At 33.8% G+C, this 12,117-nt stretch overlaps 2 protein-coding genes across 2 annotated transcripts; both read right to left on the reverse strand.

Moving 5' to 3' along the window:
* Window positions 1–6,207: 6,207 nt before the first annotated feature.
* On the reverse strand, window positions 6,208–6,387 carry HELRODRAFT_138134 (hypothetical protein; the record flags this gene model as incomplete). Its single annotated transcript, XM_009015585.1, has 1 exon — window positions 6,208–6,387. A coding segment is annotated over one exon (180 nt), but the record flags the coding sequence as incomplete, so codon positions are not given.
* A 1,111-nt stretch (window positions 6,388–7,498) lies between these two features.
* On the reverse strand, window positions 7,499–8,598 carry HELRODRAFT_75154 (hypothetical protein; the record flags this gene model as incomplete). The annotated part of the gene is made up of 4 exons (XM_009015586.1): window positions 7,499–7,720; window positions 7,814–7,929; window positions 8,034–8,203; window positions 8,417–8,598. Coding segments are annotated over 4 exons (690 nt in total), but the record flags the coding sequence as incomplete, so codon positions are not given.
* Between the last annotated feature and the right edge of the window lie 3,519 nt (window positions 8,599–12,117).

Below are 12,117 nucleotides of genomic sequence, written 5' to 3' on the forward strand. Positions count from 1 at the left end.
TGTACGTCGTGCTGCTGCTGTGAGGTGATAGAAAGTTCTAGAGGATTATTGTATAAGTGCAAGTTTCACACAACAAAATAAGATTTATATTTAATAAAAAGATTTTCTTGAAAAAATTTCCCTCAAACTAAGAAATGACTTAACAAAGCAATCAATCAATCAATCAATCAATCAATCAATCAATCAATCAATCAATCAATCAATCAATCAATCAATCAATCAGCCAGTCAAGATAAAAACATAGGCATACCGTTATCTTCAATTGAGACAACTTCTCAACAGCTTCTTGCTGGTGAAGTTGTTTAGATGGTTGTTGTTGTTTTTGTTGTTGCTGCTGTGCTGATTTCTGTTGTTGCTGTTGCTGATGTTTTTGTTTTTGTTTCTTTTTATCACTCTCTTTCTTTTTTTCAGAGTCTCCGCCTTTTCTCTCCCATCTATCGTTACTTGAATCTTCTTCCATTACATCTCTATCACTGTCCGGTTTGCTCTGATCCGGTTGTTCCAGCTGCTGTTGCTGCAGTAGAAGTTGCTGCTGCTGTTGTTGTTGCAACTGTTGTTGACGTAGCAGAAGTTGTTGTTTCTCCATCTCCATCCTCTCTGCCTCTTCTTCCTTCTTTCTCAACTCCTCCTCTCTCCTTCTCAGCATCTCTTCTTGTTTCTTCAACGTTTCTGCCTGTTGCTGCAACATCTCCTCAACTTTCAACCTCTCCTGTTAGGTTAGGTGACAAGATAAATCTTCACTAAAATTTATTTTAAAAAAATTATAATTTACGACAAAGACTAGATGAATGAATAAAAATATTTCACACTAATAAAATAATTTGTTAGAAACATCGGTGAACAAAAAAAAACGAAAACAAAAACAAATATGCCAAACATCTACCTCTTCCTCTTTTCTCCTCCTCAACTTTTCTTCATTTTCAGCAATCTCTCTCATCTTGTCAGCTATCAAATCAGGAGCGGCCGAAGCGGCCACACTAACGACCGGCTGCTGTTGTGGCATCGGTATCGAGGGCGTCCTCGCGATATTGCTCCACGCAGATGCTATATGTTGTCTTTGCTGTTGCTGTTGTGTGGCGGTGTTGATGACGTCATCGTGGATGTTGGTAGCGCCACTACTGCCGCTGAATAAACGCGTGGTGCCTGCAGCCTGCCAGGCGTCTTCAGGACTCGAGGTGCCTGTGTGTGTGTGTGTTTGTGTGTGTTCAAAATTAGTTAATGGTAAATCATTTGCAACTAACAATCACTAAGCCCCAAACAGAAAAGAATTTAATTGACATTAGCAACATTTAAAAGAAATTGAAGTATTTGATTAATTAATTAGTTCACAACACAAACACATAAGACATCACACAAAAAATAACAAGAATAACAATAGTAACGGCACAAGAACTTACTTAATTTAACTGGAGTTGTCGGTGCAGCAAAGAGAGCCTGGTCCGACTCATCCGTTAAGAAACTGAAGTGAGTAATTTTAATTACCAACATTTAAAAATTAAATAATAAATGAATCAAAGATAAATAGATAGATTGGTAGATAGATTGGTAGATAGACAGACAGACAGACAGATAGATAGATAGAGGTAAATTTAATAGCTGTCTAATTATGTCCCTTACTTAACAAATAAAAATGAATGCACACCCATATAATGAATGTTGTTGCTGCTGTAACATTTGTTGTTGCTGCTGTTGCAACATTTGTTGTTGTTGCTGAAGAATTAGTTGAGACTGCAGTAATGGCGGTTGAGGCTGTATAAGTGGTAGTTCCTGGTAGCCGTAAAGACTATTGGATGGTATCAACTGCTGTTGTTGTTGTTGTAGTTGTTGTTGTTGCTGTAGTTGTTGCTGCTGCAGTTGTTGCTGCTGTTGTAATTGATGTTGATGATGGTGTGAACTAGCGTTATCCATAATTGTCGGATTTATGAAGGGCTGTTGATGTCATTGTTATCATGTTACAGTGTAAAGTTCATATTTAAACAACAAAAATCATCATAAAAGTTAATCTTTAATCAAATAAATAGAGATAAATAATACATTTATAAATTAATAGGTGAAAATAGAGGCAAATATCACAAAAAAAAATAACACAAAACTGACATCACAAACAACAGATGGTTGAACGGGAGGCACTAATGTAGTTTGCTGTTGATGTAACTGTTGTTGTTGTGGTTGCTGTAATTGTTGTTGTGGTGGTTGATGTAATTGTTGTTGAGAAGGAGGTAGAAGATTGTTACTGGCATGATCAGGCACGTTTGAAGTAAATGGAAGACCACGAACTTTAGCAATGAAATCACCTGCAAGCAAAAAAAAAACAAAATTCATCACATAAAACGAAAAAGTACTCCACAAACATTCTGGTCCACAATATGCCACTGATGTATACTGAATTTTTTGCTGAGCTGCTTGTCAAGTTCAAGCTAGGATTTTGTTTATTAATTTTTCAAAATTTTAAACCTGGCTGTAAGTAAAAGGAGTGTAGTAATCTTTAAATAGAACATTTCAATCCTTAAATATAACATCTCATTAGCATTTCTACTAATCTTCTAATAGCTCTCACAATTTTTTAAAAATTGAACGTTATTTTTAGCTGATATTTCTGTGCCATTAACTGTGGATGTGATTATTTTAGTCGTGTATAAACGAAAACACAGTTATAAACAAACAAACAAACAAGCAAGCAAGAAAAGAGACAGACAGACCGACAGACAGACAGACAAACTGACCTAATGTTAAGAAATCTCCATCATGTCCGGCTCTAATTTTGAGTGACATTTCAAAGTAGCCCAAATTGAACCAGTCATTCATCTCAATGTCCTTGAATGGGCCTGTCGTTGTTAATGCGAAACAAGTGAGAAAATAAAATCAGGTTTGTATCATACATCCGAAAAACGGTCCACTCCCAGACTAATGGATGAAAAATTAAGAAGAAACAAGCTAGTCAGTGAATCAAATCAGATATCAGTGATCAAATCAGTCGTTAAATCAGCCAACCGACCAACCAACCAACCAACCAGCCAACCAACTGACCAACCAGCCAACCAACCAGCCAACCAACCAACCAATCAGCCAACCAGCCAACCTTGAATATCATCTTGAGGATCCCGATAGAACCAGCAGTCCCTCGTATAACTGGACTTCGAATCAGCTGCCAACATGGATGATACGTTAGTAAGTGCAGGAGAGAATGGCTTTGGAGTAGGAGCTAGATTTTGGTAACAATGAATATTTTTATAAAAAATTATTCAAATTTCACAACATTATTTATGGAGAGAGAGAAAAAAACAAACTTGAATTGATCTGTCTAAGTGAGGAGTTTAACTCGGGAATAACAAAATCTTCAGTCACGTGTAAGCTTGTTATGTCTGCAATGAATGCACTATCACCTGCCAGTGAGAATGTAGGATATGCAGTGTTTAAATTAAATTGCTGCTGCTGCGGTTGTTGCTGCTGAGGTCTGAATGAAGATGGTAACGGCGACGGTGATAAAGATGACAGTGATTGATGTTGCTGCAACCGTTGCGTGATGTCATCTGAGACAGAATTGGTAGTAGCGATGTTGTAGTTTCGCTCTTTTGAGACATCTGCCGATGTAGACAAAGTTAACGTTGTTGTCGGCGGTTTTGGCGTCGTTGTTTCCGGTTCTAAAGTTTCATAAAAATCTTGTTGCTGTTTTAAAGATTGTTGTGGCTTTGGCAGCGGTTGTTGTTGTTGGGTGACAGCAGTAGATGTTGAGATTGACGCTGATGCAGTTGCCGTTAATGTCGTCGTTGTGGTTGTTGCTGCAGCCACACCATCTACACTATCTGATGATGTTTTAACTGCTGCAGTCGTTAATGTTGTCGTCTGTGCGACACTTATGTTTGAGTTATTAACCTGAGAAAGACAATCGCCATTAACGTCGTCATCATCTTCCCAACTCTCTAGAACCCTGTCATCGACGTTTCTATCGCCAACCCTTCGAGATGTTGTTTTCTAAACAGGTGGAAAATATATTTACAAGAGATTTACAAGAAATATTAACACAACATTTGAGACAGTAGTTCCATAATTATAAATTCAACAAAAATAATAAAAACAAAAGTAATAACAAAATTATAGTTATGGTTAACCTTCGAGCGAGGAAGAAATGCACCACTGTTGTCGAAACTTCCCTCGCAGGTCAAGGACACGTGATCGTCATGAGTTACCCACTCTGGGATCTCTGTTACATGTGTTAGGTGAATAAATTATGTTAATGATGCTGAACAAATTATGTTAATGAAGGTGGACGAGTGTGATGAATATATTATGTTAATGATGCTGAGCAAATCATGTTAATAGAGGTGAATGGTTAATTAATAATGTTGAATAAATTATGAAAATGATGATGATGGTGGTAGCGATGGTAGACATAGACAGGTGATGATGATGGTGATGATGATAGTGATGATGATGAATAAAAGAAGTAAAATAAATGTAAAACAGTCAATCAAATCAATAACAATAAACTGAGAACAATAAGGAAAAATAACTTGAATATGAAAACAAAAATGTAAAAAATGGAACAAAAAATTGAAAAACACAACATAAAAGCACCATGTATCTATATTATCAACATCAAAATGAATAAAAATGGCTACAACACACATATATTCGTGCGCGCGCACGCACACACAAACACCACGCATCCAAACATACAGAGAGAAACACTAAAAAAACAATCACAAACACTCAACATAAATCTAACTCTTTATATCACTTCCATTAGCTATATCTACCAGCCAATAAGAAAGCAAGGAAGAAATATATACAAGTTCAACATTAGACAAAATATTCAAGAATTGACTATTCAATTTTTTTACAATTTTAAACTCAAGCATGAAAGCAAGTGACCAAAAAAAGAACAATTTTTCTTCGAACTATATAATTATTAAACAATAACAAATAAGCATTATATAACAGAGTGAAACACAGAGAGAAAAAAATTAAAAATGAAAGGGTCACTTTGAGGATCATCTTCATAGAGACTTCTTGACCTTTTTAACTCAATCAGCGGTCGATCTCGACTCGATGACTTGCCGTAACTGGCCGCATCATCTAATCTAGAGTTAGGGATGTTGACGTTACTGCTACTGTGGTCGAGTGTTCGAGGTTCTCTCCAATTGGTCGGACCTAGGATGGATGGAGCAACAAGTGAACAAACTAAGGTCACAATTTTTTCAGAAGTAATTCATATTTTTGTAGTCTTTCACTAATAACAACGACATTGATATAATAACAAACAACAACAAAACAAAATAATAAAAAATGTAAATCGTTTTTTTTCAAAAAACACCAACAACTTACTAACCCCATCTATCCTTGAAAACAGTTTTCGTCCCCACACTACCATACTCGTCACCCTCTACAAAATCCCCGTGATTTTGATGTTGCTGCTGATGCTGGTGATGGTAATAGTTACTTTTCTGCCTCCAGCTGTCGTTGGAGTTTGGGCGGCTGAAGAGTGAATGAGATGATGAGGAGTACGGATAAGACGAAGTGGAGGAAGATGATTGGATGCCTTCATCGTAAGCTTGGTGCTCTTGGCTTCTTAGTGGTCTACATGAAAGAATAATTGGTGCTATTCAGGTACAATAAGGCTATAAGCAGTTACACATTGAAGAGTGGTTGTATATCTGAAAGAAAGTTCAACTAAAAATCATCTCCCACTACACACACGCACAGTACTATGAAATCAGGTACAAACCTATCTTCCCAGGGTTCTCTGGGCCTTATCCGACCCTCATCATCCCTACCCCGGCCTGTTCAAAAAATATCGTGTAATAATATATCTATGGTAGAAAGTTTCAACCTTTATGACAATATTTCAAATCCAAACAACAAAATAAGTCAATTTCCAAATTATGAAATATAAAAATAATACCAAAATAAAATGAAATGTAAAATAAGTACGACTGACCTCTTCCTCTTCCTCTTTCACCATACTCTCCCCTGGCTACTCCTCTCCCCGCATACCCCGTCCCACCCCGACTGTACTCACCACGAGTGAACTGCTTGCCACCCATCGCACTTTGCAGCAGCAGTGACTAGTGTGAAATATCAGAAGTAACTTTTAACTTTTATGTCTGTTAATAATCAACTAATGACCTTATGTCTGAAACAGCAAATATTTTTTGTTGTAACTTTATTAAAAGAAATGTTTGTACTAAATAGAAACTCATTTGTTACTTGTTCTTCTTCAGTTTGAGGCAGGAGAGCCAGTGGAACCAGTGCATCTGCAGAGTAAATGGGATGTTCCTTCAATTGATCCGGTGCCTCATCACTGTGGGTGAACAAAGCCAACATCTCCTCCCTACCATACCTGTGATCAGCAAGTTTGTACTTCACATTTGTACTCGCTAGGTTAGGTGGAAACATTTGCTGCTGGAAAGGTGGCTGCTGAGTGGTAGACCCGGATGGCTTGCCTGCTCTAGGTCGAAGACTGATCTCCTTGTCCCTCATGAATGGAGATGACGGGAGACCACCACCCCCACTGCCAGCCCGATTGCTACCAAAAAATGAAGAGTGGTTTTCACTATTTGACGGTGGAGCTTTCTCCAACCCAGGTGGATTTTGAGATTTTGATTGTAACCTGGTGGTTTAAAATTTTAAATTTGAGTTGATCAATGTTTTTGACATTCAAAATTTTTAACATTTAGTTGTGCTTGCTTTGTGTCATTTGTAATACAATAGTCATTTAATTCAGTAGAATTAAAAAATAAGAACAATGAGTAAACAATAAAATGACAATTGTATATAATTATATAGTATATTTATTATACATTACATATGTTCATCCAGTTGACATGTACACGAAACACATCACAACACAGGTTTCACTATCACATCACATACCATTGGGGCACAAACTTTGTTTCTGATTTCATTTCCACTAGAAAAATAATTGAAAAAATAATTTAAATTTGAGATCACGATAGCTTATTGAAGCTTTAACTTGAAATGAAAATAAAAGAAACACGAGTCACATCAAGCCAGTATAATCACAAACGCATTTTAAAACATAAAGGCCACATTTTACAAGAAACGGGCAATAATAGGAAACATTTAAGTTTTTAAATCAATTAAAATGCACAAAATAAAATACGTCCTGACTAAAAAACTCACTTTCCTCGGTTGATTTGACTGAAAATTTGTTGAAAACCTCTGAAAAAATAACTGAACAGTTCGGAAAAGTGGTGTTCGGAGAGCGATCAAAGAATAGAAAGATGTTGAAAGCTGTTAAACACGAACGTTAGTGTGTATGGCAAGATGCTAGTCGTAGAATTTTAGCGAGAATTGATCTATAGTACTCAAAAACTCAAACTCCGAAAAATCTAAATTTGATCACGTTTATTTACCGATAAAATGTTTAACTACAATTAAATGATTAAATGTAAATATATAAATAAATATTACAACTTCAAATAAACACAATTAGCATTAATAATAAATATAAAATGTGATTCTTGGCTCAGATGTGTTATTCAGGGGGTATAACATTATAAATCCATTCTGAAAGGTCTTGAATTTCTTTTCTATTCATCTGATGAGCTAGATTTTGGTATACATTCATTTTTGTGTCCACACCCAACTTCGAAAGTTCTGCATTAGTGTTCTTACCCCACAGTAGCAAAACTAATTCATCTTTGGAACCATGTGCTTGATACAGAGGTGGCATCCTTTTACTTGAAGTTTTGACTGCCTAAAACAAATAGAATATTTGCTATGAGTACAAATGCCAAACTAATTTATGAATATGTAAAAAAATACTGATGAAAAATGTAACATAACCAACTTTATAAACTTCAGAATCATCATTTAAAAATGCAGATATTGAAAAGACCCCAGCTAAATCTTGGCAGAAACGATAGCCAACATGAAATGCCATTGCCCCACCCATAGAAAAACCACCTGTAAAATAAATATGCCAATTTATGTAAAATTTACGTTGCAAATCAATAATCAGATAAATAAAAATAGTAAAGTATGGAAAAATCATTAATTTAAATTAAAACCACCAATTATAATTCTATTGATTGATATTCCTGAGTCAATTTCTTCCTGAATGATATCTTTAATGTTACAGGCCATGGAATCTATCAAGTCATAATTTTCTTTTCCTAATGGGGAAATCTTTTCCCTATCAAACCACACCCTCATTGTTTCTTGAAATGGAGTGTAAAATCTAAACTCAAATACATTGTAAGAAATCATTCATTTGTCATTACATAGTTTAGTTTAGTTGCTAAGTTAGAATAGTAGAATAATAATAAGATATTTATAATTAGGTTGTTAGAATCAACAAATTTTAATTTATTTAAGATTAACATTAACTTAACATTTATTAAGTAAAAAGACTGAATAAAAAAACTAAATTTATCTGTTCAAAACGACTGACAACCTTTCAGGAGCTGTTGGAAAGATTAATTTGATGTGTTGGAATGCGAATTCCCGATTGAGCAAGGAATCCAACCATTCTTTCACTCCATTTCCAGAATCTCCAGATCCATGCAGGAATATCAAAGAAGCACTGTGTTTTTTCAGTGCAGGGACAATTACAGACTTTAATTTGATCAAACCTTTAAAATATAAAAATAGGTCAAGTATATCATGAACAAGTTGTTTTCTTAGTTAGATTTAAATTTTTAACGTGTTAAAATCGAATTTTTTTATATTAAAAAAATGAAAAACCAAACCCACCAGAACTTGGCATTGCAGCAAGTGAATTTTAAAAGTAAAATATATGGAAAGCTATTGAAAAATGTCTTTGATGATAATCATATAACCAATTTGCCATGTTATTTCCTAAATGAGTTCATAATATTTATAAAAAAGTTAACTACAATTTTTTTTAAACAAACTTTTTAACCTAAACAACGTTCCTGTATTCGAACGTTTATGTATTCAAAGTTCTCCCGAATCAAGACAACCACACCATAACCATGAGATGAGATATTGAGCTATAGCATTTGAGCTTGGTAATACTTGTGCCATTGCATAAACCACTAATACATCTACAATCATAATTCATCTGCCCCTTAGTAATTAACCGTTTGAAAAAGATTAATTAATGCGTGACGTCACGCTTCCCACCACAGCCAACATTGGAAAGAATGCGATATGGCAATTTTGGTCAAAAATATAGAAATATAAACATGGATATAACATAATTCATGTGTGATTTCAATCATATCTTATAACTCTATTCGAATCATTTATTTTGAGATAGTAGAAATAAACATTACTACTACTTCTGCTGCAAATGGTGTGTTTCTTCAGACAGGTTGCCATTTTGTTGACGACATTATTATTATAATTAACATTATTATTGTCTAGCGTATAGATATTTTGTTTTTATTTGTATTATCTTATGTTGGTATTAAAATACCCAACAGCCAGCCAGCCTGACTGACTGAACCAGGACTTAGTACAACGAGAGTACAGTATTAAATAAAAGTACTCATACAGATGTGAACACAATAAACACACACTACACGAACGCACAAACACACACATACATTTATTATAATTATTTTTTAAAATACTTAGAATGACGATGATGTGTCAAGGATTGGTTGACTTGATTGATGACGTCAACTATGAACGAAGTCAGTTTCGATGAAAAACAATGATAACTATGGGGATGACGTAAATTCTATTTATAGCCGGTGAATCCTTACAGAAATTATAGCTAAGATATTCTGAAAATGCTGTAAAAAGTATGATGATTCAACAAGCTCCCACAATATATTTGTATATATATATATACTTGTATATATATATATGTATATATATATGTGTGTGTGTGTGTGTGTGTTCGATATTTCGATATTGTTTATATATGTATATATATAATTTTTATTACTTTTATATTGTCAAATGTCAAATATATGTTCGATATTTCGATATTGTTTATATATGTATATATATAATTTTTATTGCTTTTATATTTATAATTTTTATTTAAACATAACTTACGATAAGTTAAAAAAATTACAAAAGTAATTGTATGTATTAGTGCGAGGGGTAATTTGAAAAAAAGTATCGGTATTGTTTTGTTGCCGGCGATACATCTTAAAGCCGGTATAGGTATTATTCGCGATACAATATTTGGCTATCCCAAATATCGTATCGTTATATTGGCAACACTGCATTCGCATGGTTTATTTGATCACACTATAGGACAGGCTTGTCAGTAATGCGACAATTCTAAAAACTACAGGATAGAGGTACACACACACACACACAATAAAATAAATACTCATAAAAATGTTTACGAGTTCTATAGTAACGACAGCAACGAGTTAGTAAATCAAACAATTATTGAATCAACAAAAGCATGAAAAGCATTTATAAACAAAGAAAGAGAGAGAAAGAGAGAGAGAGAAAGAAAGAGAGAAAGAGAGAGAAAAAGAGAGAGTATATATATATATACATTTATCATGAAATATCATCAAGATACTACTATGAGAGAGAAATATTTCTGGCGCGTTTCTGCTTCTTCAATTTAAAATAATTGGTGTGCTATGCTATTTACACACCCACACATACATACACATACACACAGATACTGAGCTCTCTTTTTCTTTCCCTTTCTCTTTCTCTCTCTTCTCTTTCTTTCTTTCTTTCCTTGTATCTCCCTCTTTCTCTCACTCTTTTTTTCCTTTTGTCTTTCCTCATTATTAATAATAATTAATAATACAAAAATGTTAAATGCATTGATGTGTCCCACCTATGTTTAACAAATATTAATATTAGTATGATCGAATGAATGAATGAATGAATGAATGATGAATGAATGAATGAATGAATGAATGAATGAATGAATGAATGAATGAATGAATGAATGAATGAATGAATGAATGAATGAATGAATGAATGAATGAATGAATGAATGAATGAATGAATGAATGAATGAATGAATGAATGAATGAATGAATGAATGAATGAATGAATGAATGAATGAAGGGATGAAGGAATGAACTGATGAATTGACGAATTAACGAGCAAACGATTGGATTAACAATCGAATAAATAAATGAACGCATGAATGAATAAAGAAATAAATCATACTGAACTAAAGAACGAACGAACGAACGAGCGAACGAACGAGCGAACGAAGAATTGAATGAATGAACAAAAATAAAATGAAACTATAATACTTATTGATGGAAAGTTTTAATTGAGGCTGGCTTATTTCTATTCTAAGTAAGATATGTATTTAGCACTGCGTCAATGTTATCTGCGAAATACTATGTTATTTAGCAGAAACAACAACAACAGTAATAATAGAAATAGCCACACTAATTATATTTACATAATATCAATAGAATTTATTATTATTGTTGTTATTATATTTAAGCGGATTTGTTGAACCATTTAAAAAAATAAATTTTTCCGATTAAATAACAATTAGAACGGGAAAATAAAATCCTCATCACCATCATTGTAATAATAATAATAATTATTATTATTATTATCGTCATCATCATCTTTGTACTTTATCATTGTTCATCATCTCAACACACTCACCTAACCAACCATAACATAACATAAAAAATAAATAAACAAATTAAATGTGTTTACGTAGGTTTTGTTGTTGTATTAACTGATTAAAATCGTGTGTGTGTGTGTGTGTGTGTGTGTGTGTGTGTGTGTGTGTGTGTGTGTGTGTGTGTGTGTGTGGGTGCGTATGTGAGTGTACGTGTGTGTTTGTTTGTTTGTATGCGTGTGCTAGTATGTATGTATGTATGTATGTAGGTAGAATTTAAGAGGTATTTTTAGGTTTAAATAAACATTTCAGTCAATATTCTTTTTTGTATTTACATAAAAGTCAGTTTATTTAAATCTTTGTCTCACTTTCTCTCTCTCTCTCTCTCTCTCTCTCTCTCTCTCTCTTCTTCTCTCTCGCTTTCTCTCTCTCTCTCCCTCAATAAAAAAATAAATAAATGTAAAAATAAATGAATGAGCGATTGAAAGAGAGAAGGATTGAAAGAATGTAATCAATTATTCCAGAGTTTTTTTTCTCAATGAAGTTGTTGTGGTTGGTTGATGTGAGAAGAATCTCTATACATTTTTTAACTCTTCAATTTTTATCAA

The sequence above is a fragment of the Helobdella robusta genome, assembly GCF_000326865.2.
Source record: "Helobdella robusta unplaced genomic scaffold HELROscaffold_16, whole genome shotgun sequence".
Taxonomy (NCBI): Eukaryota; Metazoa; Annelida; class Clitellata; order Rhynchobdellida; family Glossiphoniidae; genus Helobdella; species Helobdella robusta.